This window comes from Lissotriton vulgaris, chromosome 1_1, assembly GCF_964263255.1.
Source record: "Lissotriton vulgaris chromosome 1_1, aLisVul1.2, whole genome shotgun sequence".
Lineage (NCBI taxonomy): Eukaryota > Metazoa > Chordata > Amphibia > Caudata > Salamandridae > Lissotriton > Lissotriton vulgaris.
The window spans coordinates 1,809,188,954-1,809,216,249 of NC_141685.1; the positions used below are offsets into that span (position 1 = coordinate 1,809,188,954).

Genomic DNA, 27,296 nt, shown 5'->3' on the forward strand with positions numbered 1-27,296 from the left:
AGATACCTCTTAGCCAATTAAAAGAGAGGTTTGAGAAGTCAGAACCTATTGCATTTGTAAATGTCTGTTCTTTGTGTTTTGTGAATGGCTTTTCTTTGTATTTATTTTGAAATATAAGTGTCTATGGTACAACTTCATGTCACGTTTTACCCTGAATTACAGTGGATCACAGATCTGAGTGGCCGTGTACGTGCAGAATCTTACCCAGATCATGGCCTGTTGGTTATTGATTCAGCTGAAAGGGAGGACACCGGCACCTACCGCATTATGGTTAAGAACGAGGCTGGAGAAGCTGTGGCACATATTAAAATCAAAGTTGTTGGTAAGTGTAACCTTCAACAATTCAGTCTGATTGGGAATCACTTCTGGTCATGAATACTGCATGAAACAGTTTTAAGTGGGCAGCGTTTTGTACCATTTTCCATCAGTGGTTTCTGAAATGGTGCACACTGGGCAGCCATGCTTCTTCACTCATAGCTCCAAACCACTTCTCTGGGTCAGATTCACTAAGGCTCTTATGATTCGTAAAGTTACAAGTACAGATTCTCCCCACTCTGGGCAGAATCTCTGCATTCCGCCCGAGTGCATAGAATGCACACTTGTAGCTTTACAAGTCGTAAATCGCTTTGTGAATCGGGCCCTCTGGGTTTAAGAGCATGAAAATAGCGAGGGATAGAAAGAGATAGATAGCACTAATGAAAAGTAGGCGGTGCTTTACAAAGTTTCCAGGCTTCATTGCAGCGTTGTGATTCGCTTTGGGGAGCCTGGGTGTATTCCCTGCATCATGCAGGAACAGAAGAGGACAACGCGAGGCAAGGCGGTCTGCAGCAAGGTAAGTACCTACAGCAATATAATTCTTATATGATTAGATTAGTCACAATTAAGCAACAATTGCTGCATATCCTCCAATACCCCAAACTCACTTTTTGAAATATTGCTGGTGCACCTGCATTTCCTAGGACACCACAGAAGAAGGATATGCAAATTTTAAACCCACGCGGGGGCTTATATGGTGCTCCTCCAGCCCTGGCTTGAATATTATGCTAGTAGATTTGCTGTATCTTGAAAGATACTTTTTTTCTTAAATAGCAGCCATGTGCTGCACCTTTCTTTCATTACAGGTGCCTTAGCCCCATACAGGACACCCACATGTCTTCTTTGTTGAGAGCCACAGGGGAACCTCAATGCCCCCATGGTATCTGCTGGATCCCTCGCACCCTGCTGTCTTACTCAGTTCACCGCGGAGCCAGCAGTGTTTCTTTCGCATGCCTGGGAAGACTGTAATGGGGACCCGGCTTGGAATACCATTTTGTGCATCCCTGTAGGGCCGATATTCTTAAATTTTGGGTTCTTTAGCTCCAGGCAGTGATATCTAGTCACCAGGGGCATTTTCATCAGACCTCTTGGCCTCTTGGCCTCTAAAAAGTTGTTACATTTTTTGGGGGGGAGCTTGATTTTGCTGCTCCATTTACAAACCTGTCCTCGGTCTGGGCTCCTGATGTTCTCTAAAGTTTGTGTGGCATCTTCGACAGCCTCACCACAGCAAACAGGTTAAACACCCTGCCTGCCACACTATCCAGTCTCACAGCTCCTGGCTACGTGCAGGGAACCGATATCAGTGGAGTCAACAACCAGTCTACAGAAAACCCAGGAAAACCCTGTCAGGGTTTCCCACCAGTTCCATTTCCCCACCTGTTCCTCATGAGACATAAGAGGGACAGTGGCCTTGGAGAGATGCGTTCTTGTCCTGGGACCCAGCTGGTGTCAAAGACCTTCAGTCCTTCTTATTAGGAGTGTCAGGTGACTTCTCCTTCCAGCTGGGCATTCGTTTGCCATCGTCACTCCCAAGTCCAGTGTCTTCTCAAAAATCTCTCTTTGTGCATGGCTTTTTCAGTGGGGTGAAAAGGTCTTGAAGGCAGGTACATCTGTCCAATCCTAGGGTGCCACATCATCTCTCTCCCCTGCCTCAACCCTCCTGCACAGCAGTCTGAGACATTTAAACATGGTGAATTCAAGTGGTCCATGGAAAGATCTTTCCTGTGAGCTTTAACTACACCTCTGACATAGCTGCCTGAAGCAAAACATCAAAGGGGAGTGCCTTCTGTGTATTTTGCTCCAGAGGTATGGTGTCCTTTTTATTCTGTGGGATTGGGCTTGCCCAATCCAGGTGCTGTGTGAAGAGTTAATTAGCGGATGCTCAGGGCTTTGATACTCCTGCTGGCCAGCAGAGTAATTAACGTGGCCCAGAAACTGACAGAGGCCTGAAATCTAAATGTGTCTCAGCTAGACAAATAAGACAGTTCTTAAAGTGCCATGAGGAGTACAGTTATCACAAAAGTGACAGCAGATCTGCACCCGGTATACATGTTTACTTTAAGATTGATACTTCACTGGACACTGTAGTCATAAGTGAGGCAAAGCTGTACTTTGGCGCAGATTTCACCTATAATGTGTAATTCAGTTAAGCACCACAAACTTTTATTCAACAGTACAGACCGACACTGTGAATGCTTGGTCACAATATAAGGCCAACTCCAGGGGCGCATCATTTGTTGAAGAGCCTTTTTGCAATAGGCTACCTGCGCGCACGTACTGGGTATGTGTAAGAAGGTAGTCTCACAAACACACACACATGCACAGACATGTGTGCTCACAGGTAACCAGTCCATAGCCTCTTACCCTAAGGGTGTACCACAGAATTTACAGTGAGAAAGATCCAAGTAGGGAGACTCATTCAAAGCTAAAGTCCAAAGCACGTAGCCAAACAATGAAAAATCCAGGGGGATTAAATGGGTGGAACCCATGTTGCCACCTTTCTTGTATAGGTGTTGCCTCTATATGACTAGATATGGCCATGTGTGTTCTGAGTATGTGCACCTGTATAGGCGTTTTTTGTATGTGTAAAGGTCACTGCAAGTCTTTTTGGGAGTTTAATGTAGCGCGAACTCGACCCAAAGGTATCGGAGTGCTTTACATTAGCACCAGTTGTGTTACAGACGGGCACATTCATTTTGTTAGGCAGATTAAGGATTTGCCCAGAATCTCAGGATGTTGAGCATCCCTGCTGAGACTCAAACCTGGTTCCCGAGCTTCAAGGCTGACCGCTCTAGCTGTTAGGCCACATCCTCTGTTGCCTCTGTGTGTGTGTGTGTGTGTGTGTATTGTTGGTAGGCATCAAAGTTTGCTGCTGGAATTCTAGAAAATTTCAAATATATGACCCGCTGAAAAACTTGCTCAAAAATATCAGCTACTTTTTACTTTAGGAGGTACGTAAGCAAGTTCACACAAATATAATGAAATGCTGTATCCGTGGCCCATTTTCTCCGTGAAGCACTCCTAGCCCATTTATTTATGTACTCTCCCTGTTTTCTAAGTATAAAATTGGGAATAACTTTTGCCCTTCCATCTCACTGCTGTTGGTGTCCCTTGTCAACTGTGTCATGCTACCTTCTCTATGCAGCAAACCCAGTGCTTGTTCTGCCTTCTTCCCACATGCCAGTATGTGTCCTACAGGCAGTTTAAAACAAACTGCACCTTCACCTGCGCTCCTGCAGCTACAGGTTAGTAGGTACCTTCAGGGCAGGACTGGGAACCCAAAGCAGCACTACCAAATTTTGTAAGAACAGCCCACCCTCCCCCATGGTGCATAGAGAGTGCAGCGAGTGAGATGGACCACTAAAAAGGAGGGCTTTGGAAGATTCTCCCCCGAAGAAAATTTAGGAAAAAAAGGTTTCTTCTACAACACTTTTGTTACTATATATCAAATGTATTAGCTTTTAAAGCATAGCAAATGATGACCTACTGTGCACTAGGATATTACAATCTTGTTGGGGTTCTTCAATGATTCCCTCGCTATCTCACTCCAACAGTACCTTCATCTCTCTCTAGCCCCTCTCTCACATGTATTTCATTTGTTTCATAGCATCTCTCATACCAGTGTAAGGTGTCGAAGCATTTTACATCACACACACATACAGAGACAATGAATCATACATGGGTAAAACAGTGTATACAAAATATTCGGTGTAGGATTCATGTAATCCATACTAGTTGGCATTTTTAAGAGTGCTTGGTCTGGAGATGCCAAAACTCGGAATTCAAAACATAACACTGTGGTTAGAGTTGACTTTTATAATAAAAAAATATTTCTACTTAATCAAACCTTTTTTAGCAACATCAGGATAATGAAAGACTGGGGAAAAACACAGCTTTCTAATCTGTACTATGCAGTTTGCATGCAGCTCTTTGATGGTAGTTCATAGCTCACTGTGCTAGATTACAATTGCAACATATGAACTGCACAGTAACAAAACAATGTCTTTGACAAAAGCAGTAACCCACTGAGCTATGCACATAAAATATGCAGCAGGCAAATTAACCCTCTGATCTACCTTAGATGAGTCAAACCTGCCACTAGACAAAACTCCCACCTCTCTCCTGAAGGTACATTAATCACCAAAGTTGTCCTGAAACTTTTATTGTTGTCTGAAAACTGCTGGATAAAGAAGAACTTTGCAGTGCTTTTAAAACTGCTACAAAACTGCCCCCCACCACCACCACACCCTTCCTGCCTTCCGCGGAAACACCTGATGCCCGTTACCTTGGGTTACCTTCCTAACTAGTGTAATTCTTCCCTACTTCTTGTAAACGGAGAAGAATTAACGGGGGAGGAGATGAAGAAGAGGAAGAATGCAGGGTGTCTGGTATAAACAAGTATAGTGAAGGGATCAGTATGCAGGTGTGGCAACCCAAGGCGCTGTCCTACTACGGCAGGTATCTGCAGGGCCTAATGAGTAAATCAGACTTGAAAGTGTCAAGTGTGCCAGCAATGTCTAACTATGAAGATTAGAGGGTTGATGATCACCCAGAACCTGCATGCATCTCCTGGAAACAGGAAGACAAAGCTATGCCCCAGAAGGTGGAAACTAGATCTCCAGGTTCAGTAATTACTCTGTCATCACATATCATGGAATGAAGCTGTAAGTCTCACTTGATTACTGGGAAATCCAAATTAACTGTTTTGTTCTGGAAAAATGTCAATGCCTCTGTCAAGGTTTGCTTACCTGGGCTGTATCCTTCATAAATAAGGAAATCTCTTCACATATAATTAACAGGGGACTATAGGCCTTGGGTCTACTGAAGCCATTACTCCCTTTCTGAGTTTTTGGTTCCTATTTAAGGACCGAATTTTTTATATAGTTCAATTCCACAGAATTTTGCTCCACAATCAAACTAATGGGGCAATTACTGTCCATCCAAATAGGGTCCAACATTACCAAAATTATAATTGAGGGATGCATGACTGGGGTTTAGTGTTGGTGCTCTTATGCTGCTATTGGCAACCTTATACGCTGATTGATCACTATGATTTCTGAAGAGTCCCTTTATGTACAGCATTCTGTATCATTACTTTGACAAAAGCAAAGCTGCAGGAGCCTGGATAGCTTTATGTAGTACTTCACTGAAGTTGTCCTTAACCTCTCACTTTCTCCCTACCACAGACATCCCTGATGCACCCATCGCCCCTCTTGTTACAGAGGTGGGCGAGGACTGGTGTACAATGACCTGGGAGCCTCCCGTCTACGATGGTGGATGCCCAATACTGGGTAAGATTGTATACAGTGATTTGCGGTATTAGCTCTATTGCAATAGCTTAACTGGTTCCGTGCTCAGGACGGCTCCCGGACGTCATGCGTCACAGCAGTCATGTGCTCATGACGGCCGGGAGACGTCCAAACGTTGCCGCTCCACCCACGTGAGATTAATTCCCCGCCTGTGCGGGCAAATTAATCAGTGGGCAGAGTTCGGAAGACTCCCGGCCGTCATGAGCACATGACTTCCGTGACTCATGATGGCCGGGAACCATTCTGAGCACCGCAGCACTGCCCCCACACCCCCTCGCACTGTGGAAAAATGAACACCGCAGCCAAGGGGTTAACAAACGTTTATGTTACCACATTCTCTGTAATGGGTATGTGTATATAGATCGGAAACGTGACAACATGTTGCAGTTAGGTAAGAAAAAACATGAAAAAATATGTGTCTCATATAAAATGATAATTAAAAGAAAAGATAATTCAAGACAAAGCAAAGTGCAGAAATGGTTGAATGATCAAAGTAAACGCTGATTGCATGGTATACATTCAGGAAAGGACGCATTAGAACAGGATTTTAAAACTATCACCACTAAGATCCACGTAGTGGGTGAAATGGCCCCAGACCAATGATGCTCAACGATTATTTTTTGCTCCAAGCGCTCTTTCCCATTCTTAATGTAAGCACTACTTAGGGGTGGGAAAAACTCACAGAGTTTCACTCCGCAGAATTCTGCAAAGTTACCTAAAAACTCAGTGAGATTCCAAGGGTGGCGGAGTTCGGTATGTTACGCTGCTCGTGCTGATTTTTAGCACAAGGAGCTTGTCCCCCAGTGTAAATTCAGTGCAAACTGCATCATGTGGCTTGCCTGAGGGCCCTGCTTTTTCCTGCTGCTCAAGTAGAATTTCTACTCGAGCAGTAGCTTTCTTAATGCGAGCAGCAGCTTTTCCAACGTGAGAGGTAGTGACCTGCTCTGACCTCCCACGTTGAGAAATCTCACCAAGAAGTGGTCTAGCGCCAAAAAATGTCGGTCCCCAATTCAACATTGGTGAGCTAGGTGTGAGGAAAAACGTCACCACGCGGTGGTTGGCGAGTATTTTTAAAACTCTGTGCTCCAAGTAGAGTACAGAGTTGGCAAAACTCTGTGAACTCCGCAAGAGAAGCAGAGTTTACCACTCAAAACTAAGCCCTAGGAGTGGACTTCTGCCAGGGAGTCTCCAATTCTGACCAATCTACAGAAGGCTGCTTTGGTTCTACAGTGCTCAAAGACTGTTGCAACACCATTTATGATAGTCTATCACCTTAGTCCCTCCGCAAACCTCAAATGCCCTCGAACCAATGCAGCTCACATTATATTCAGTACATAGCATATATTCTGCCTAATAAAGTCTTTACATTGGCTTGTGGTACAAGGCGTACTGGATAAATCAGCAAAATATTCTCTCATTACCTGTAAACCACATGCTGCAACCCAAAGGCTCTAGATCCCAAAGGATCTCACAATCTACTGGCCAACAACAAAACAAGGTGAAGCAGGAGATGTTTTCATACACATGCCTTGTGCCATTGGAAATTCCTCCCTGGCTACTTCAGGCTTGCAGATTCTGTTCAACAATTTCAATGCATACTGAGGAAAGGGCATTATTGAGAAATATAGCAACAATAATATGCGATAGTTACATCTACACTTTATAAAGTTCAGCCAATATACAATGGAAGAAGATGTGACAACCTAACAAAGATTACTGTCTTCTTTTGTAACAGAATGTGAAGTAGCACATGGCTCCAATATCTATATAGGTATTCAAATTTCATCTTTTCCCCTCGTCTCAAATTAATACCTCTAACAGTGAATACGTTTTTCCTAATTACCAGTCAATCCTTTTCATTCAAACCTGCTTAAGGTGACTCAAGGATAATCGTATGTATTACACAAATTCCTCCATTATCCTTCTCAATTCAAATAGCTGTTTAACATTACCGCCACTGCAATTGTTTTCATATTTCACTATACTAGTTCACTAATCTTTTATGGGTTCCGGAGTAGCGTACTGCTTGCTGAAAAATCGCTTTGATGCCCTGTCAGGGGTAGTAAGCACTTTATAATTGAAATCAAAATTGGACACTATAATAAGCGTTCCAAGTTTTCGATTTCAAATATAGGCTATGTTAATTTTGAAGCGTCTACCCTGCAGTTGGGTTTTGAGGCATTGTGAACCCCCTACTTTAGCAGCTAAGGCAAGAGTGCAGTTCTTTATGGGCCTAATTTATCTGCAACTTGACATATAAAAGCATAAATAATGACTACTAAAAGGAAGAAAGAAAATCAGTCTGATTAAAAAGGTATAGAAGTATGGACAAATAAAAAAATGGAAATCTGAGTGAGTGGATGGATGAGTTAAAGAATAGCAGAATAAATGGAAATCTGAGAGGATGGATGAAATGATAAATAAGGAGTGATTGGATGGGTGGGTGAATGGATGGTTGAGTAAATGGAGTTGTGAGAGGATGGATGGATGGGTGGGAAAACGAATAGTGCAGTAAATGGAAATCTGAGAGGATGGATAGATGGATGAGTGAAAGGATGGATGGACGAGTGGGTGAAAGGATGGGATGATGAGTGGGTATAAGGATGGGTGGATGAATGGGCAAGAGAATGGGCAGATCGGCCAATGAGAGGATAGCAGTGTAAATGGAAATCTGAGGGGATGGGTGGAAGAGTGAAACGATGGTAGAATAAATGGAAATCTAAAAGGATGGATAGATGGAAGAAAAGATGGATAAAGAGTGGATGGGTAAAAGAATTACAGAGTAAATGGACATCTGAGAAAATGGATGGACGGGTGAGTGAAAGGCAGTGGTGTAACATGGTCCCCCGATATCCAGGGGGCCCCCTCTGGTACTGAGAGCGCCAGACTGGCCCCAGGGGTGTAGGGAGGCTCCCTCTGCTTTGCAGAGAGGCCCCCTCAAGTTTAGTTACGTCACAGGTAAAAGGATGGAAGAGTACATGGAAATCTGATGATGAATGGATGGATCAATTGGTGTGGGATTTCTAATGGCATTTCTTTATTCTCAAGGATACTTCATTGAGAGAAAGAAGAAGCAAAGTTCCAGGTGGATGAGGTTAAATTTTGACTTAATCAAAGAAACTGCATTTGAACCTAAGAAGATGATAGAAGGAGTGGCGTATGAGGTCCGTGTATTTGCAGTTAATTCAATAGGAACATCCAAACCAAGTGCGCCTTCTAAGCCTTTTGTTCCCTTGGGTGAGTATACACAATTTTTTTCTTATTGCACCAATACTAATAAATCACAAGCTGTGTCTCAATATCAGCCTCATTTAAATATGATGTTTTACACTCCTCTTAGAGCACATTTCATCTCTAGAAGGCCTACACTGGCCATTCATTAAAACTGTATTTGTGTTATCATAAGGCTCAACCTTTTAAAGTTCTATGAGAGGTGCTTAATTTGAGCCGGTGCTCGACACCATCACTTAATTGTCAACACTGGCCCTTTAGTTTTTGAAAAATTTTTTAACGAGTTTTATATAGTGCTGGGAACACCGGGGGGAGGAGGGGGTGGATCAGAGCACTTTACAGCATTGTCAAGGGAGATGTACAGTCCATCACAATACAGAATAATTGAAGTATCGAGAGTTGCATCATTATCAGTTAATCACAATACAGAATACTTGTGATGTTGAGTGGGGGGTCATTAAGTAGATCTTCAGAGAGAAAGACAACATGTTTTCAGGATGGAACTAGAAGTAATTACTAGAAGTAATTCCCGGAGGGTTAAGGAGTCGATTTAGGAGGAGTTCTTTTAATTGTCTCTTGAAGCTCACAAAGGAGGAGTTATTTCTAATGAGAGTCTGCCACATGATTGCGCTGCTTCTCTAATTTGAAGATGAGCACAATAGTTGCTTATTAATTCAATTCAGATTACAAATGGCTCATGCAATTCTTATAATGTTAGGGGCCTGGAATAGTCTAAATTGTCACATTTATAGGAGGAGTCTGATAGTAGCTGCGTTGGAACCATCATTGACAGCGCTAGCAGTGGCAATGGGTGGTGCAAGATGTAGTGGGCTCCTGACGATGGCCCTGGCACTTATTGTTTTTAGAAATTAAGCACTGTCTATGAGAATAATGGATACTATAAACTGGAGGGTTTAGATGCATCATGTGCCTTTAACTATATCTCTCTAAGCGTTTAATCTGTTCATTTATTGTTGGAGGGCATAATTATCAAATGCGACCTTTAGCTCTGACAGTCTTAACATTGCCTCTTTTTCATCTTTTCAGCTGTAACTAGCGCGCCGACTCTTCTTGTAGTTGACGGAGTTACTGACACCTCAGTCACAATGAAGTGGAGACCACCAGATCACATTGGAGCTGCAGGTTTAGATGGATATATTATTGAGTATTGCTTTGAAGGAAGTAAGTATAATATTTTGTTATACATTTTACGCATTGAAAATGTGGAACATGGGCGTACTTTTTAGGGTCTACGGAGCTAGGTCCTCTCTCTTTCACAGAGGTAAAACATAACACAATAACGCTCATTTCTCTGCTAACTTTCAGAACAGTGGTATGTTTCCTTAACCTTTCAGTGATGTTGTGTTTAGCTGTTGCCACTGCTGGTCTGCCTTCTCCCACCTTTGCTGAGACGAGCATGCACAATCCAGAGGTTGAACATGTAATCCTATGGCTCAGTTCTGCTCCATAATTCAGTATAGGAAGCCCTGTTTAAAGAGGTATGCTAACAGACATATGGAAATTCAGCTATCCCTGTCGGGAAGGCTGTTGATTGTATTGCTCATACCATGTCTAGGTGTATCACAGTTTGGTATATGCCTCGATGTCCATATTTAAATCGCCTTCAACTGATAATACATTGGAAAGTTGAAGGAAAGGTGGTGTCACAAATGAATATCTCTGAAAAACGAATGGGTCGAGGGGGTTGATGAAATATGGAAATAGAATGCAAATTACTACGAAAAAGATACTTTAGCATTTACATTGTATACAAGATTGGATATAGTGGGTAGTGATCCTGTAGAATGAAGGAAATTAAGCAAATAAAAACAATATTATGACTGCTTGATGCTGGACCGTTAGGGCCTTATTTAGAGTTTAGAAGACAGGTTTTACACCGTCAGGACAAAGGTCTAAAGTACTTCATAGTCCTGAGGAAGTACGGCCCAAAAAAACATCTCTTGCATGGGTGGGAACCACAGTCACGGCGGTTCCTGTCAATGCATTGAAAGTTTAACTAATGGCTCCGACAGAGCCTTAGGAAAAACTTAAAATTTTTGTTTTACTTTTCAAAAACAAAATCCAAAAGCGGGATTTTGTGTGATTTTGTTTTTGAGGATAAAAAAAATGCCCTCAAGCCATGGAAGTTTTTCCCCTTGGAGTGGGGTCATTTTGCAGTTTTTTTACTGCTCCTTACTGCCAGGTTTTACCTGGCGGTGACAGTGAAAATTTGTCAGCAGATGAACAAATGGCAAAACCTCACCAAAGTATGTCGACAGCAGAGACAGTAGTCTCAGCCATCATCATTCTGAAGGTCCAGCAAATATAAATGAGCCCAAATTCGTCAACTAAGAAAATGTCTTAATCTTTTTTTTTTCAAACATATTTTATTGCAGAAAAACATTACAGTACATAAGCAGACTGTGCATCCCCCCCCGACGGAATTGTGACAAGATAGAACGCAGATCCGCGAGGAGACCTAGCCATGAATTACATTTTAGTACCATGAATTTGAGGGCAGCACATCATGCATAAATCAGACAAATCGTCAAGCTGTATTGTGACTATATATCAGTTCTCAATTAACATATAAGGAACCTAAAAGGGGAACAAAACCCAACCACTACCCCCCACCCCCTTGGCTCATCCTACTTACAAAAGTACAACAAAACATGTAGCAGTGTCGACCTTATTTCCCTGTGCGCATCTGCGTTAGGCACCCAAATAAATGAAATACATTCCTTTCCAATAAAAATCTCGTCCAAAGCGCCCATCTAATGGCGCACGGCTCTGCACTCCAGAGGCCACTGCCACAGCAATATATGAAGCTCAAGCGGGCCTTGAAGAAAATGTCTTAATCTTGAGGTGACCATTAAGCATGGGGAGAACACAGACCAGTTCTGGCTCTAGCATGTCATCATATCATCAAATAACACCCGTTTTCTAAATGAGTGGACGATAACGAAGCTGTAATAGTCTATGTGTAAAGTTGTACAAAAGAAAAGAAGAGTTAAGATAGGACATTAGTAAATGTGGTTACTTAGCTGCATTTTATAGATTGTTCTGCTTAATTGTCAGAGTACAAGTCTGTGTTTCGAAGTCTCATGTCTGTTTACCAAGATTCTGTGTTTGTGGCTGAGTATTCCTTAGTTGCATTGCTCTTTGTTGTGCTTCGCTGTACCCATGTTTTTGTGTATTAAGCTTGATTGCGGACCAACTACCCACGAGATGCGAAATGCATGTGAGCATTCTAAGAAGAGCATGGCAACTCCATACACGTGGCTTGGCATGAACACGCTGTAGTTATCTGTCGCAAACTCTATGGCCCTGCCAGTTTGTATTTCTAAGGCATACTGACCAGTGAATGTCAAATCTCAAAAGTAACCCTTCATCTTCTTTTCATTCTTAGTAAACGGTACACTCACACAGCCTGAATTCAATGCACCTTTGATCACGTTTTAAGAGATTACTCTGTAGTTCGTTAACACAGTAAACGCACAGGAGAGCAGCTGACGCACCCAGAATGTAGCTGCAGTTTATTTTCTCTATCATAGCAACAACAAAAAAAACATAAAAGGCACGTATTCGCGTTTCAGCCCAACTGGATCACATCATTAATCATTCCAACATGCAGTGGGGTAACTTCATTTTTCAAAGGTGCATAAAAAAACTTGATAGCCAAATAGCGGTATCCACCATGCTTGGTACCAAATAGAAGTATTCACCATGCTTGGTACCAAATAGAGGTATTCACCATGCTTGGTACCAAACAGAGGTTTTCACCATGCTTGGTACCAAGCAGAGGTGATTACCATCCATTGTAGTGGTCATTGTCTGAAATAAAACGTGATTATATGTGCCCAAGGATCAAGTTTGTGGACCAGATGATCTCCAAAAAGGGATATGCCCTGTAGTAGGACAAGCACATAAGATAGGTTCCATGAACTGAAAACCAGGAGTGCTGTTGAGTAAGTAAATGGAATATTAAAGCAGGCTTACAGTTTCCAAACAGTAGATGGCATTAGTCTATCTGGACATAGACTGAATAATGACATTTAGCTGATGCTAGTCTACTTCTTTTAAGTATAAGTGAGGTTTAAATGTATACATTGTCAACAGAAATCACAGCCCTTACATTTGGTTGCTTTTAGCTCGGGTTTAGTAAATATTCATGGTTTGCAATAAATTGAAGAGTTCCTGTTCAGCTTTAAAAGAAAGTGAAAGAGACTATGTGCAGACACATCTAACTATTAAAGAGTTACATAAAATAACAGTAGGCCGACCTGCTCGGCTGGATCGGGTCATGAGTTACTAATAAAAAGGAAAATTCTGTCCTTGTCGGTATGACTATCTGACTTCCACATCAAATCTTAATGACATAATTTATATCTGACATACACTTCCCATAGGTAAAATAATTGTTAGTCACAGTTCTTTAGGTGACTTGGAAGATAACTCTCTTCAAGAAATTGAAAGAATGACATGTAAACCATAGAGTTGTCAAAGTGTGGAATATAGAAAGCTGGTTAAGAGCACCACAGAACGCTCACAATCCAGCCTCTCTCTTTATCAAATGGATAGAAGCTAATGGAATATAAATTATAATGGACATACCCATGAGCTACTCTTATCCCTTTGTTAGCTATTAGTATAGCTTTAAAATTATTTACACTATATGACCAATAGCAATGTATTGCAATAAAATAGAGATCCTTAAGGGCAGCGAACCCAAAACTGTATGCACCAGACAGTAAATGTACCTCTTGAAAATGGTTGTGGTTATAAAAAGATACATATTTTTTAAACTAAGCGTCAATTGCTTTCATTTTGCCTCATACCAAAGAATACATTCCAAGTAGGCAGAAGTTTGCGTCTGGGTCTTAATACCTTCAGGAGGATTACATTAAATTTGAACAGACACTGTAATCGATAAGCCTAACAAAGAACATTAGATAAATTGTTGTATTAGAAAAGGTAAAATCAAAGGAGAAAGAGAAGATATCATTTAATGTTCTAGTGTAGAACCACATTGAGAATACTTTGACCAGTCTTGGTTGCCTCTATATGGCCTTATAAAAACACTGCCAGTTTTGAGGAAATAGAGAAAGCTGCTATGGTTAAGCATACAAAATAAAATTTAAAGACCATAGTATGTTCAGGGTTCAAAGATCAAGGTTGGACGGAAAATTATGCAGCTATAACATAATATTATCTCTTAAATCTCTTGTTATGAATAGCAGTTTATGGTCTTTAACAAAGGGAGGAGCATATCTAAAGAGTCACTTTACTATGGTCCCCAGCGCCCTGAAACTCTTAGGGCGATATGTTCACTCTTTACAAATAGGAATTATTATTGGTGAAAGGCAATATAAAGAATTTAAGATTATCTAGATTGAGATTTCAACACAGTTTCTGGCGCTTTTACCCTTCCTGCACTGCGCGCACTTGTAAGTAGTGGAATGGACCCACACTACCCGATCCAGTTACAAACGGGAACTATTGGAAGATGCGGGAGACCACTGAAGGTTGCAAGTTTAATGCTAGAATGTCAAATCATTGGACATATAACGGTAATTAAAACTTAGTCCTGCTCTAATAATATTAAGGAAGATTTCAACATTGTGACATCCTAGTCATTTTTAGGGGAAGTAATCATACTGAATAATTTGTTTATTCTAACAAATGATAATCTGACAGTAAACAGTATAAAAAATAATATGATAGGTTAGTGAGCCTCTCTAAATATTAAGCAACAACATAATAGAAGAACTTCTTATTTGTACAGACAATATGTTTATCACTATTAGACTCTAAACAAACCTTGATAAGCGATGGAGGACATAAAATCAAATATCATGGTATAAATATTATCCTACAAAGGTTCTTGACATACATTATTGTGGAATTGCCTCGAATTCTATATTGATTTCATGCTAGTAAAGAGATGACCTTTTAGGGGAGAGCACACCCGGACCATCAAGCATATGTATAATTTCAGACATTATACTCCGTTATGTACGAAGCCATTGCTCAACTACTGAATTTATAGAAATCTGTCCATGGCCCTGAACAAATAGTCCCTATTAAAAGGAACTATTCCTGTTAAATAGGGGTCCTTTTTCCTAGGTATCAAAATGTAGGTCTAGAAGTTGAACAGTACTTCTTTATTTAGAATTAGAACACACTTCACATAACTTACGAAGCACTGTTTTATTTGAGAGTTTGAAAAGAATGATGGAGGTTCTGCATAAAGAATTGTGTCACTTTCCGCACAATTCGCCTTACACATCTGTTTCTAGTGTTTCCATTTCCATCTGTTTGTCCTACACAAAAAATGCATTATCTCCTTGTACTGTTCCACTGTTCTGATCTTTAAGCAAATTCCCAAGCTACAAGCCATTGAGGTAGGCCAAAATGATCTGTACTTAAACAAAATTATCTGAGGCTGGTCCATCTTCAGCAGGAGCAGCCGGCACTCAGAAAAAGGCGAGTTTGACTGACGAGGAGTTGGATGTGTTAGTGGACAATATCACCAAATTTGGGCCTCAGCTGTGTGGTGCCCTCTCTATGAAAACCACCAGTGGTGAGAAAAACAAAATATGGTCTGATATCCAAAACAAAGTTAATGCCGTGGGGGGCAATAACAGGTCCATTGCGGAGCTAAAGAGAGGATGGAATAAGTTAAAGAAACAGACCAAAGATAAGCTTGCCCACAACCAAAGCGAGGCATTGGTGACTAACGGAGAAGCAGCGCCAGGAGCCAAGGATACGATTCCGCTAGAGAAGCGCGTGGAGAATTTGTTGCAGCTTGAAAAGTTGGAGGGGAGCCCTGGCATTGATGATGAATATGCCAATGATGATCTGGCTGGCGAAGGTAAACACCAAATCTTCTTACATCTTTGAGTGATTCTGTGGTGAGTTGTAGTCAGCTACCAGTTTGCAAATGCTTCTAGTCAGTATATGAAAGCGATCGTTTTTAGGTAAGGTAAGTGAACTACATTTTAATTTGTTAACATCAAACAACACTACACATAACATTGATCACTATATTCAGCAGGAATAACTACATCCATAACCATTAAAAAAAGATATAGTAATCATTGTAAAACAATTACACAAATGTTTAGCACCTGAACAAAAAATGAAGCAAAATAATTGTGAGCTCATTACAAACAATATATACAGATTCTATTACAAAACTTTTTCTAATATAGTTTAGCTTAAAATAAATAGTGAAATCAAGTATTAAGTATGATAAACGAAATCATGGCCTTATGTGAACTTCTTCTTATACTAGTTGAAGCGAGCATGTGGGTTACCATAATGAGAATTTGCACACCCACAGCTTCAGCGTGTGTATTAGCTGTTGATATAGGGCTACCATCTGTTTAGGGATTACGAGTGAGGTCTGTGAGTTGCTCATGAGAAATATGTTGTTCAGTTTCATAATCAGCAGTGCACAGTCAATTGTCACACAAAATCAATCGCCAAAGTTTTGTCAATTAATACCTGCACACCACTGATTATCCCATCAAACATCGACAGTCAAAACAAATATTGGAAGTTTTGTATGTATAAGCTGCCCACGCATCTGTCTACAATGTCTCCATTTCCATCTGTCCTACACCAAGATTACCAAAATGCATCATCTCCTTTTACTGTGCAACTGTTCTGACCTTAAAACAAATTTTCGAGTCACAAGCAAGTGAGGTTGTCCTCAAAGTGATCAATGCTTAAACAAAATTATCTGTGACTGGTTCGTCTTCAGCAGGAGGAGCCGGCACTCAGAAAAAGGCGAGCTTCACCGACAAGGAGTTGGATGTGTTAGTGGAGAATATCACCAAATTTGGGCCCCAACTGTGTGGTGCCCTCTCTAAGAAAACCACCAGTGGTGAGAAAAATAAAATATGGTCTGACATCCAAAACAAAGTTAATGCTGTGGCGGGGAATAACAGGTCTATTGCTGAGCTAAAGAGAGAATGGAATAAGTTAAAGAAACAGACCAAAGATAAGCTGGCCCACAACCAAAACGAGGTATTGGTGACTAATGGACAAGAAGCACCAGGAACAAAGAATAAGATCCCACTAGAAAAACGTGTGGAGAACTTGTTGCAGCTTGAAAAGTTGGAGGGATGCCCAGGCATCGATGATGAGTATGCCAATGATGAGCTGGCTGAAGAAGGTAAACACATGATATTCTTTAATCTTTGAGTGATTCGGTGGCAAGTTGTTTTGAATTGTCCATTTTCCCTAGCCGTAATGAATGTGGAATTTTGGATGAAACAATAAGTAGCTCACTAAGCTATCCGACTTTACGTTCCTATAAGCCGCAAGGATGTTATTCAAGTTAAAGGTATGTTTTAGCCATGGGCAAGGTGTATTATGGGATTCAGCAGTATAGATTATGGTGCACATTGCATGCTTTCCCTCTTGGCTGAAGTCTAATAGGCACAGTTTAAATAGTCTTCTACTCATAGCTACAATCTCTTGTGTTCCATCCCATCCCATTCAAAAACAGTTATTTCGTATTATTAGCTTTTAAAGTAGAATGCTCATTTAGGTAGACATAAGTCCCATTGGAGCATACCCCCTTGATAAAAATGACGTGGCAAGAGAAAATCCTTCATGAGGAGGATAACGAAAGACGGGCTGCTACTGCAGGTATGTTGATTGTCGTGCTGTAATATCTGAACACAATGCCCGAATGGATGTAGACCTGTAGCCAAGTAACTATTAATGTTCAAATAGGCCAGTAGTGCAATACCTGTATCAACAAGTGGCCCCTGATACTGCCCAAAACTGACGGGTTTCCTCCCAGTATATCAGCTCAGTGACTCTCCTATCATGATCCACCCCCATGGCTGCCCTCTGTATAGCCTGCTATGCAAAAGAGTAGGACACTGTACCTATACAAGACTCCTGCCAGCCATGACATGATACCAGACATGTCCTCCAAAGATTCACCCAAGTATACAGAGTTGTTCTAGGAAGACATCCAACAATGGGCACACATAAACCTATAAAAAAGATTTACTGGCTAACCTTAATACCAACAGCATCTTAGACGGGACATAGCAATTATCTCAACACTTTTATCAAATTGTTCAGATAAATCTATCAGACTTCTAATTTATTTATCTAGGTATTGTTACATGGCACACACTGCCAATGAAGTAGTCTCTAGGTGCCAGCAGACTCATTAATTAAACAGTATCCCCTAAAATGTCACAGTGAATGTTGCCAATGCATTCCAAAGTGATACAATAGCCTCTACATGAGGGGAAGGGTGATCTAAAGGTTAACAGATGGGGTCTTCGCCGTATATACTGAGGTAAAGAGGTCCCTATCCTTGAAACCAGCATTGCAAATCTACAGTCTGTCTCAGCGACAATCCCTGGAAGTGTCATGTTCTATTTCATACTTTCATGGCCTTCAATTCAATGCGACTGTCTCAGTGAGTTTCCTGAATACTTACAAGTCCTTATATCTTGGTTCACAGTGTCCCTTGTAATTTTGAGATCACCGTGTCGAAGATCTTGATTGTTAGGTGTATTCAATCACCTCTCATTTCAGTAACCATAAGATTGGTCAGGAGCGCTATATACCACTGAGTTTTATTAATCTCTGGAGGTCGAACTAGACCTGCTGCTCACAAACATGCAAGTTGAAGTGTCAGTCATTTAGTCCACTGAGTGCACATAAAGTCATCACATAGAAACTCAGCTGTTGAATTGTATACCTCTGTGAAACTAAATACACTATCCGTCAGGAGGTAACATCTTTTTCCTTGTTCAAACGTGCGATTAACTGAGCATTACCAGTGGTCCATTAGTCCTTATGCACCAATTGAGTTCAATGACTACTGCATGGTTTAGGATTCATTTTATGAAATGGGCACAAGATAACAAACCAACAGTCCCTGTTTAAAAAATAATATCGTTATATATGAGTCGGGTGCAACAAAATCGAGGTAATAAACTCAATATGTGTTATTCATGAATGTCACTCTATTCACATAAAAAAACTTAACTCTTAGGTTAAGCTATTTTGTTTGAAAGTATGAAAAGAAAGATGGGGTTACAAATAAAACATAGTGCTATTTTCTTCTCAATGTACTCTAAGTATCTGTCCACAATGTGCCCGCTTTCAGCTGTTTGTGCACTAGACTACCAAACTGTACTACTTGTACTGTGTCACTGTTCTGACCTTTAAAGAGATTCCGAAGTGACAAACTAGTGAGGTAGGCCTCGGAATAATCTGTGCTTATACAAAAATGTCTGAGGCTGCTCCATTTTCAGCAGGAAGTGACCCCCAGAAAAAGGAGAGCTTGACTGACCAGGAGTTGGATGTATTAGTGGAAAATATCACCACATTCGGGCCCCAGCTGTGTGGAGCTCTTTCTTTGAAAACCACCAGTGGTGAGAAAAATAAAATATGGTCTGATATCCAAAAGAAAGTAAATGACGTGGGGGGTAAAAACAGGTCCATTGCCGAACTAAAGAGAGGATGGAATAAGTTAAAGAAACAGACCAAAGATAAGCTGGCCCACAACCAAAAACAGGTATTGATGACTGGTGGAGAAGGAGTGCCGGCTGTGAAGGAGATGACTCCCTTAGAGAAGCGTGTGGAGAATTTGTTACAGCTTGAGAAGCTGGAGGGCAGCCCGGGCATTGATGACGAGGATCTCAATGGAGAAGGTAAACATAACCTATTTTAGCCTCTTTGAGTTATTCTGTGGACAATTGTTGGTGTCAATTGATCGTTTTCATAGACTTTGGATACATGGCTTACTTCTCAATACCATGTTTGGGGTGTGGCTTCCACGTACATTGTGCGTGCAGCATTACATATACAGCATACTTCTTCCAGGTAAACTAGTTATGGTTTAAGTGCAACACTAATACTTGAACTTTATAGATAATAACCTTCTAAAGTGATGAATACAGTTTCCAGTTGCACTAATTTTTGTCCCGCTTCAATTTTTTGGGTTACATTTTTAGGTAGAAGTAATAAGTTACAGATTCTCAAAACACTCCTAATGAGTTTGTTTGAAGAAAGAGGCACTTGTTACAAATTCATATTTAACTTACATTGGTTGGAAAATCATTATTTAATATCTATTATCCAACTCTAAGTTGTACTTTAGTGTGCTAAGTGCCTCAAAAATCAAAGCCATTAAAAATAATTAAGGCATGGATTCAGTTATGTTCGACTCTGTCTTAAATCGTTTTGCTAAATTATAGAGGAAACTGGACTCATCATTACTTTGTTAAAATGCCATGTAGGGACACCCACTAATGACTATGAAACTAACTCTGAAAACGACCAATTGGCACCTGCAAGGTGGAACTAGAAGTATAAGAAAAAGAGTCTCTGCTGATTCTTAATTTGGGTCGTTGGTATAGCAAATAAAATGTAAGTTTTAAAAACTTTTGTATAATTGCTCCTAAGGCCTAAACTATGCTAAATTACCAAAACATGTTCAATGACTGCATTTTTCGTGAATACTGATGATGCTCATTTCAGCACCACAACCTACTTTATGAAAATGTAGCTGGGAATAATGTTATCCAATCATACACAGAACAACTCAGACAGATTTATATTTTCTTTGCATGAGAATGTAGTCCAGGTATACTGGTGTAGCATTGTCTCAGGTAACTGGGAGGATGTTCCTATACCAGCAGCTGTAATACTGGTGAGCCCAACTAGGCATTTCCAGTAAGAATGGGTCTGACTTGCAAAGAGCAGTTCCCCACAAGAGACCAAGACGCTACTGGGGAAATGTACCCTGTGTGTGAGAGATTGATAAGCATGCAACTGATTGTTCTGAATTGGTGCTCGACGATTCGTGTGGGATTGTCAGAATATCGTGGGCATAAACATTGTGCTACAAAAATATCACATCTAGAATATCAACTACCACAATATTATAAAGGTAAGTATATACAAGAATTTATCAATCTACTGTTCTTAACTCTACATCTGTGTACCTTGAAGATATATATGCATTTGCGCTCTTGGCTAATATAAATAAAAGTCACTGTTTCCAGCAGTGGGAAAACGTTATCACGTAGTTCGTGTTTCTCTTCATGGTGGATGCACTCACTGGAGCGGTAATTGAATATATATATATAGATATATATATATATATATATATATATATATATATATATATATATATATATATATATATATATATATATATATATATATATATATGTTTTCGCACAAAGGCTTCAGTAAAGAAGACGCCGCACACCACTTGAAGGTGATTACTTCAGTTATTTATTTTCCTGTAGGTTCCCCACCTACGCGTTTCGTACCTACACGGTCCCTGGTCACGGGTAACAAACATTTGTCCATCATTAGTGTTCTTTATTTATACACAAGACTCCATGTAGCTTGTTATGATGCATTATGGGCTTTGTAGTGATGAGATCTTGGCTCTGTTCAGAGCTTATCTTTGAGTTTTGGATTACCGGTGTCCGGCAGTCTACACTATCACGGGCGCTTGACGCTGACACTGCGCCTGACGCTTTTTGAATTCATAAGCGTGGTGCAAATATATGATCGTAGGCAATCATTAGAATGATTCACCCTTGCGCAATAGTTGCGACTGCACTTTGCATAAACCACCTGCTCGACCGATCATTTCTAGTTGTGGTTCACTTTGTGAAAATATGGCATCATATGTCGACCACTTCCTGGCACCGATTGTCTCAACTCTAAGCTCCTTTATTAAGAACACTGGTGACTTCCTTAGAAAGATCATGGAAACAGAGTGGCAACCGGAATATTGATTAGCCACTATAGAGGTTGTGTCACTTTACACGTCAATACAACATGACGTAGGCCTAAAAGCAATTAAATATTTTCTTAAACAAAGGCCCATATCGGAGCTACAACACACAAACATGTTGTTGGACATGATAACTTTCTGTTTACTGAATAACGTGTTCCTTTTCAATAAAAACATGTATGCACAAACATGCGGATGTGCTATGGGTGTTTCCTTCTCTCCAAGCTATGCTAATCTCACCATGGGCAGGTGGGAGAAGAGCATAGCTTGGGGAGAAGAAAATGAACCATACACCACGGATGTGGTGTTATGGCTCCGATTCATAGACGACCTCTTCCTCCTATGGAAAGGTCCCAAACAGAAACTTATCAAATACATAGAAATACTAAATCGGAATGAAGTGTGTTTGAAATTTACCTTCAACGTCCAAAAGCAAGAAATAGACTTCTTGACACTAAGGGGCCTATTAGGATGACGGGCGGACAAAGTCCGCCCGTCATCCTAGCGGGGAATGGGACTGCCCGCCATAAGGGCGGGGGTCCCGGGGGTGGCATTAGGATGTGCCCGCCACTGTGGCGGGCACATCCTGCATTTCTAGCATTGTGGCGTGCGGAGCGCTCAGCACCGCCCGCCACAATGCTAGAAATGCTTTTCAGCATTTGCATATACAAAGCGGCAGGCACCGCGCGGTGCCTGCCGCTTTGTATATGCAAATGAAGGGGGGTACCCATGTGCACCCCCCACCTGTACTTCACTCTGGGGGCCCACAGGGGACCCCCAGAGTGAACACCGCATGCCTTTCCGTGGCGGCAACGGCATTGAGACCAGCCCATTGTAATATTGCGGGCGGTGTCTGACAGACAGCGCCTGCATGTTACTTGTTTTCCGCCCGGCCGCAAGGCGACCGGGGCGGAAAACAGGCGGGCGGTCTGTGTCACCGCTGTGGTCCCCTCCGCCATCGTAATATGGCGGGGGGGATTGCAGGGAAGGATGTCGGGCGGATTGCCTCCGCCAGGGTAGCGGTGGCCACCGCTACCCTGGCGGAGGCAATCCGCCCGACATCCTAATGGGCCCCTAAAATTTATATTAAGAATAACAAATTGGAAACAACTGTCTTTAGAAAGAAAACATCAACGAACAGCGTACTGCACGGTACAAGCTTTCACCCGGCATCACTAAAACAAAGTATACCATACGGTGAATTTTTGCGAATGAAAAGCAACTGCTCAGAAGAAACAGATATGGAAAGCAAATTTGCGGAAACCAAGTCTCGCTTCACCAAATTTGGATACAAATACATAGATATTGCTCGTGGTGAGCAGAGAGCAAGAGGCAAAACAAGAGCAGAGACCCTAATAGCAAAAAATAAAAGAGAAACTAAAACAGATGACGACAAACCTCGATTTATTTTAACGTACCCAAAAGAGAGTTTCAAAATACGACAAATCCTAACAAAATACTGGAGTGTATTAAAAAAGGACTCGGAAATTGGCACTCTGATAGGAGACAGGCCACTCATATCATTTTGAAAGGCTCCATCAATCCAAGACACTCTAGTTAACAGCCACTTCAAGAAAGACAAACCGGCAACATGGCTACAGAAGCGACAACAGGGCTTCACAAAGTGCCTATCATGCAAAGCCTGCAAGGTCGGACAGAATCTCAAATCTATCAGGGATCAAAAAGGTAGAAACTTTGAGATACGGGATAAAATAACATGTGAATCCCAGTTTGTGGTCTATCAGATACAATGTTACTGTGGCAAGAATACATTGGCTCAACGAAAAGAGAATATTGGAGCATATAAGATCAATCCAAAACAATGACTATAGCTATGCCATCTCTAAACATCTGAAAACTCATACAGATAAAACCTGGAAAGACATTAAATATGCAGGCATAGCCATGGTGAAGGAGAATGAAAGAGGTGGAAATCGTATTAAAAAATGAAGACAACTCGAATCAAAGTTGATAATCCGGTTTAAAACCAGAAGCCCGTGGGGATTAAACGGGGACGAGGAAATGCAAGTGAATCTGTAATGCTTTCTATGAACTTACTAAGGACCTAGTGAATAATCTGAAACTACATGTTTTCCATTCCCTGAATCTTCATTCTGATTCTGTACTTAGAGTTCCTTTCATTATATACATAGATATAATGTGTACAAATTTTAGGTGTAAGAATAGACCAAAAGAGAGAGATATGTGAACTGCAATTTTAACTTTCTATTTGTTATCCGAGTGTTGGAAAACTGTGAGCCCGGCATAAACAATATCTGGGGGTAGAGTCACAAACAGGCACTTAGCCAATATAGACTCATTGACACTCAGTCTGGATTGAAACGCCACATGGATCAACCAGTCGCAACTATTGCGCAAGGGTGAATCATTCTAATGCCTATGATCATATGTTTGCACCACACTTATGAATTCAAAAAGCGTCAGGCATATCCCCCGTGATAGTGTAGACTGCCGGACACCGGTAATCCAAAACACAAAGATAAGCTCTGAACAGAGCCAAGATCTCATCACTACAAAGCTTGGGTGGGACATTTGCTCGTATATATATATATATATATATATATATATATATATATATATATATATATATATATATATATATATATATATACAGTCGCAGTACATAGATGTGAAGTTAAGTATACCAGCTATATTCATTTACCATGACAGTATTTTGGTAGTCAATATTTTTACTAAAATATTTTTGTAGCATATTTCTCCACAATATTCCAATACTAAACCTTTGTGTGGATTGTACCGAATTTCATAAATTTTTGTTTGGTTTGGTAATGTAAGGCATAAGGTGTGTATTTTCCAAGACTGCTTCACAATGACAGCCTTAAAAAAGCTGTGGTGTGCTAGTCAGACACCAGTAATTTGCAGACCCAAAACAATGTGTTGAAAACAAAATGTCTGAGGCTGCTCCATCTTCACCAGGAGAAGCTGACGGGTCTGGGAAGCCTAACTTTACTGATGAGGAGCTGGAAATATTAGTGGACAATATTGCCAATTTTGGGCCTAAATTGTTTGGCACGCCCTCCACTGAAGCCAACATGGCAGAGAAAAATAAAATATGGGCGGATATACAGGCAAAACTCAATGCCGTGGGGGGCAACAACAGGTCAGTTGCGGATGTGAAAAAGGCCTGGAATGACCTAAAGAAGCGAACCAAGAAAAAATTGGCCCACAACAAAAGTCAGGCATTGGTGAAAAATGGAGAAACTCCGACTACGATGCCACTGACTCCCATAGAAAAGCGTGTGGAGGTCGTTTTGCATGTAAAAGGCATTGATACCGAGGACTTCAAAGAGGAACCTGAAGAAGGTAAAGAAGATTTTGCAATTTGCTATTACTAATGTGTGCTACCGTTACTCCTTCAAATGTCTGTCTTATGTCAAAATGCTGGATGTAGCAGTTTCATTTGCCATAGCTAAGAATTACTTCAAGTCTGAGAATGTTTAGAAATGTAAGTTTGACAGCTAGTTATTTAAAACAATATCAATAATACATCTAATTCTGCTCAAGCGTAGAGCTTTTTATTTTTTTGTGATTATTGGGTACCCTCATCAATCGGGGTGAAACCCCTACCGCTGTGCGAATCGGAGGGAGTTGTTTCGTACAATTGTGATTTGTGAATTCCAGCCTAGGTAGTTTTGTTTCAGAGGTGTCATTTATCAATTCTTAAACCAGTGGAAAAAATATTTTCTTTGCCACAAATCTATTTTATTTTTTTAATAAATCAGGTCCCATTCCTATTTACAAATTAAACGGGGAAACCTGTTTGTAGAAATCAATGATGAGTCACGGGCCATCAAAATGTAAATTGGCTTGTTTTGCGATTTGTCCAGACCACATTTATCAACACTGCTCAAAGGTTAAAGAATAGAGGATATATTCAATGTGTTCACATTTCCACTTTTGTGCTCGATGGTTTACACATAATCATTTTCAAAGTGTATGATCTGTTTACATACTTCGGTGGACAGTGTTTTTGGCATCCAATACTTGCCAATGTGCCTTTGGTGTTACTTTGGTGTTACTCCTGGTGTTGGTTCAATTTATGGCAACTGGACTTTCACATGTCCAGTTCTCCTATCATTATGAATTAATTTTTATGATCATTGTGTAGCGCAGAAGCGGAGTCACTTGAAAACGCTTTCATGTCAGAGTAAAGGTTGCAGTCATAAACATTAGACGACTAACAGAAATTTTGAAATTAGAATTATCTGATATTCATTCTAAATGCTTGTAGAATCAGCTGTGGTTTTAATCACTTTCTAAATCAGAAAAGAAGGTTGACTTTGGTGTGGAAGGGAAAAGGGCTGGAGCTCCAGAACGTTAGCCTTGTTGCTAAATGTTCTGCGCCTCCAATTGTAGTATTTAATGAACTAAACCATTAACATCACTGTTGTTTTTAGCAAACACGCAATCAACCGGATTTTAAATGATGCCAGCCTTTGAGCTTTTTTTTGCAAAACTGGCATACATATGTGATATAAAATGGATTCCATATATAGAAAATAAATGAGTATGTAATAATAAGTAAGCAAAAGTTCTCTTTGTTGATGCTAGGTGACGGCGGTTTGTCAAGACAACAAAATGAGCACTATAGTGTAAGGCATGGTAATCTGGACGAGATAAGTGCTTTGTTCAGATGTGAATCTTGTTTACGCAAGTTGAGTTTACATATGAAGGAAGGAACTATGGGGAACTTTGTGGACTTAAAGTTAAAAACGATATTGTTGTACATTGTTTTTGGCTCAATTTACAGCAGAGTTGCCAAATGCATTTACTAAAAAGCCAAAGGTTTTACATGTAATTCTTTTTTTTTTTTTTTTTTATAATTTTTTATTGACAAGCAGGTCAAGGTGATCAACAAATCCTTTTTTCAAAAAACATATCATATAAAATAAAATAGCGGTACAGATCAAAGTACAAAGAAAGTAGCGCCAGACTCTTTACATTACACATACTTCAAATGTAACCATAAGACAGAACAAAAAGCAAATGGATAAATGATGTATAGTTCTGTTTTTTTTGTTGTTTTTTTTTCCCTTTTCCCCTTTTTTCTTCTTCTCCCTCTCCCCCTCTCCCCCCCCCCCCCCCCAGGAGAAAAAGAGAAGGGAAAAGAAAGAAAAAACAAATAAAAATAAATAAATGAAAAAATAAAAATAAATGGAGAAACAGAGGTATATTCCCTAAGGCCTACTACTATTAGTATCTTCTGTAGTCATGTACTATTCTAAAAAGGTGCCCCATATTTTAACAAACTTCCCGGTTGCTTTTAATCCCCGATTCCTTGCAATTGAGCCCTCCATAGTGTATATTTCATTAACTAACGCCCACCATTCCATTGTATGAGGAGGGTTCGGGGAGATCCAAGCTCTCGCAATAACCAATCTAGCGCTAGTCAAGAGAATGTTTAACAAGTCTGTGTTAGTCGCGCTAGATGGATATATAGCAAGTAAAATTGAGGCTGCTGATAATGCAAAACGAATCACTTTTTGTTTATGCAAAATGTTTTCGATTACCGACCAATACCCTGTTAATACCGGACATGTATAGATCATATGTACAATATCTGCAGCCGCCAGCCCACACTTAGGGCATTTAGTGCG

General features: G+C 40.6%; 1 protein-coding gene across 20 annotated transcripts in view; it reads left to right on the forward strand.

Annotated features, from left to right (window-relative positions):
* MYBPC1 (myosin binding protein C1) overlaps positions 1–27,296 on the forward strand; it is a 339,911-nt gene that overhangs the window by 245,511 nt on the left and 67,104 nt on the right. For 4 of the 20 annotated variants that reach the window (XM_086919135.1, XM_086919137.1, XM_086919131.1 and 1 more), the window contains 8 exons: positions 163–322; positions 5,502–5,606; positions 8,673–8,861; positions 9,903–10,037; positions 15,316–15,729; positions 16,624–17,037; positions 19,154–19,552; positions 24,616–25,002. In XM_086919135.1, the coding sequence (XP_086775261.1) occupies positions 163–322; positions 5,502–5,606; positions 8,673–8,861; positions 9,903–10,037; positions 15,316–15,729; positions 16,624–17,037; positions 19,154–19,552; positions 24,616–25,002 (2,203 nt within the window). The remainder of the gene's footprint in view (positions 1–162; positions 323–5,501; positions 5,607–8,672; positions 8,862–9,902; positions 10,038–15,315; positions 15,730–16,623; positions 17,038–19,153; positions 19,553–24,615; positions 25,003–27,296) is intronic. The other 16 variants (XM_086919143.1, XM_086919145.1, XM_086919142.1 and 13 more) reach the window with 8 other exon arrangements.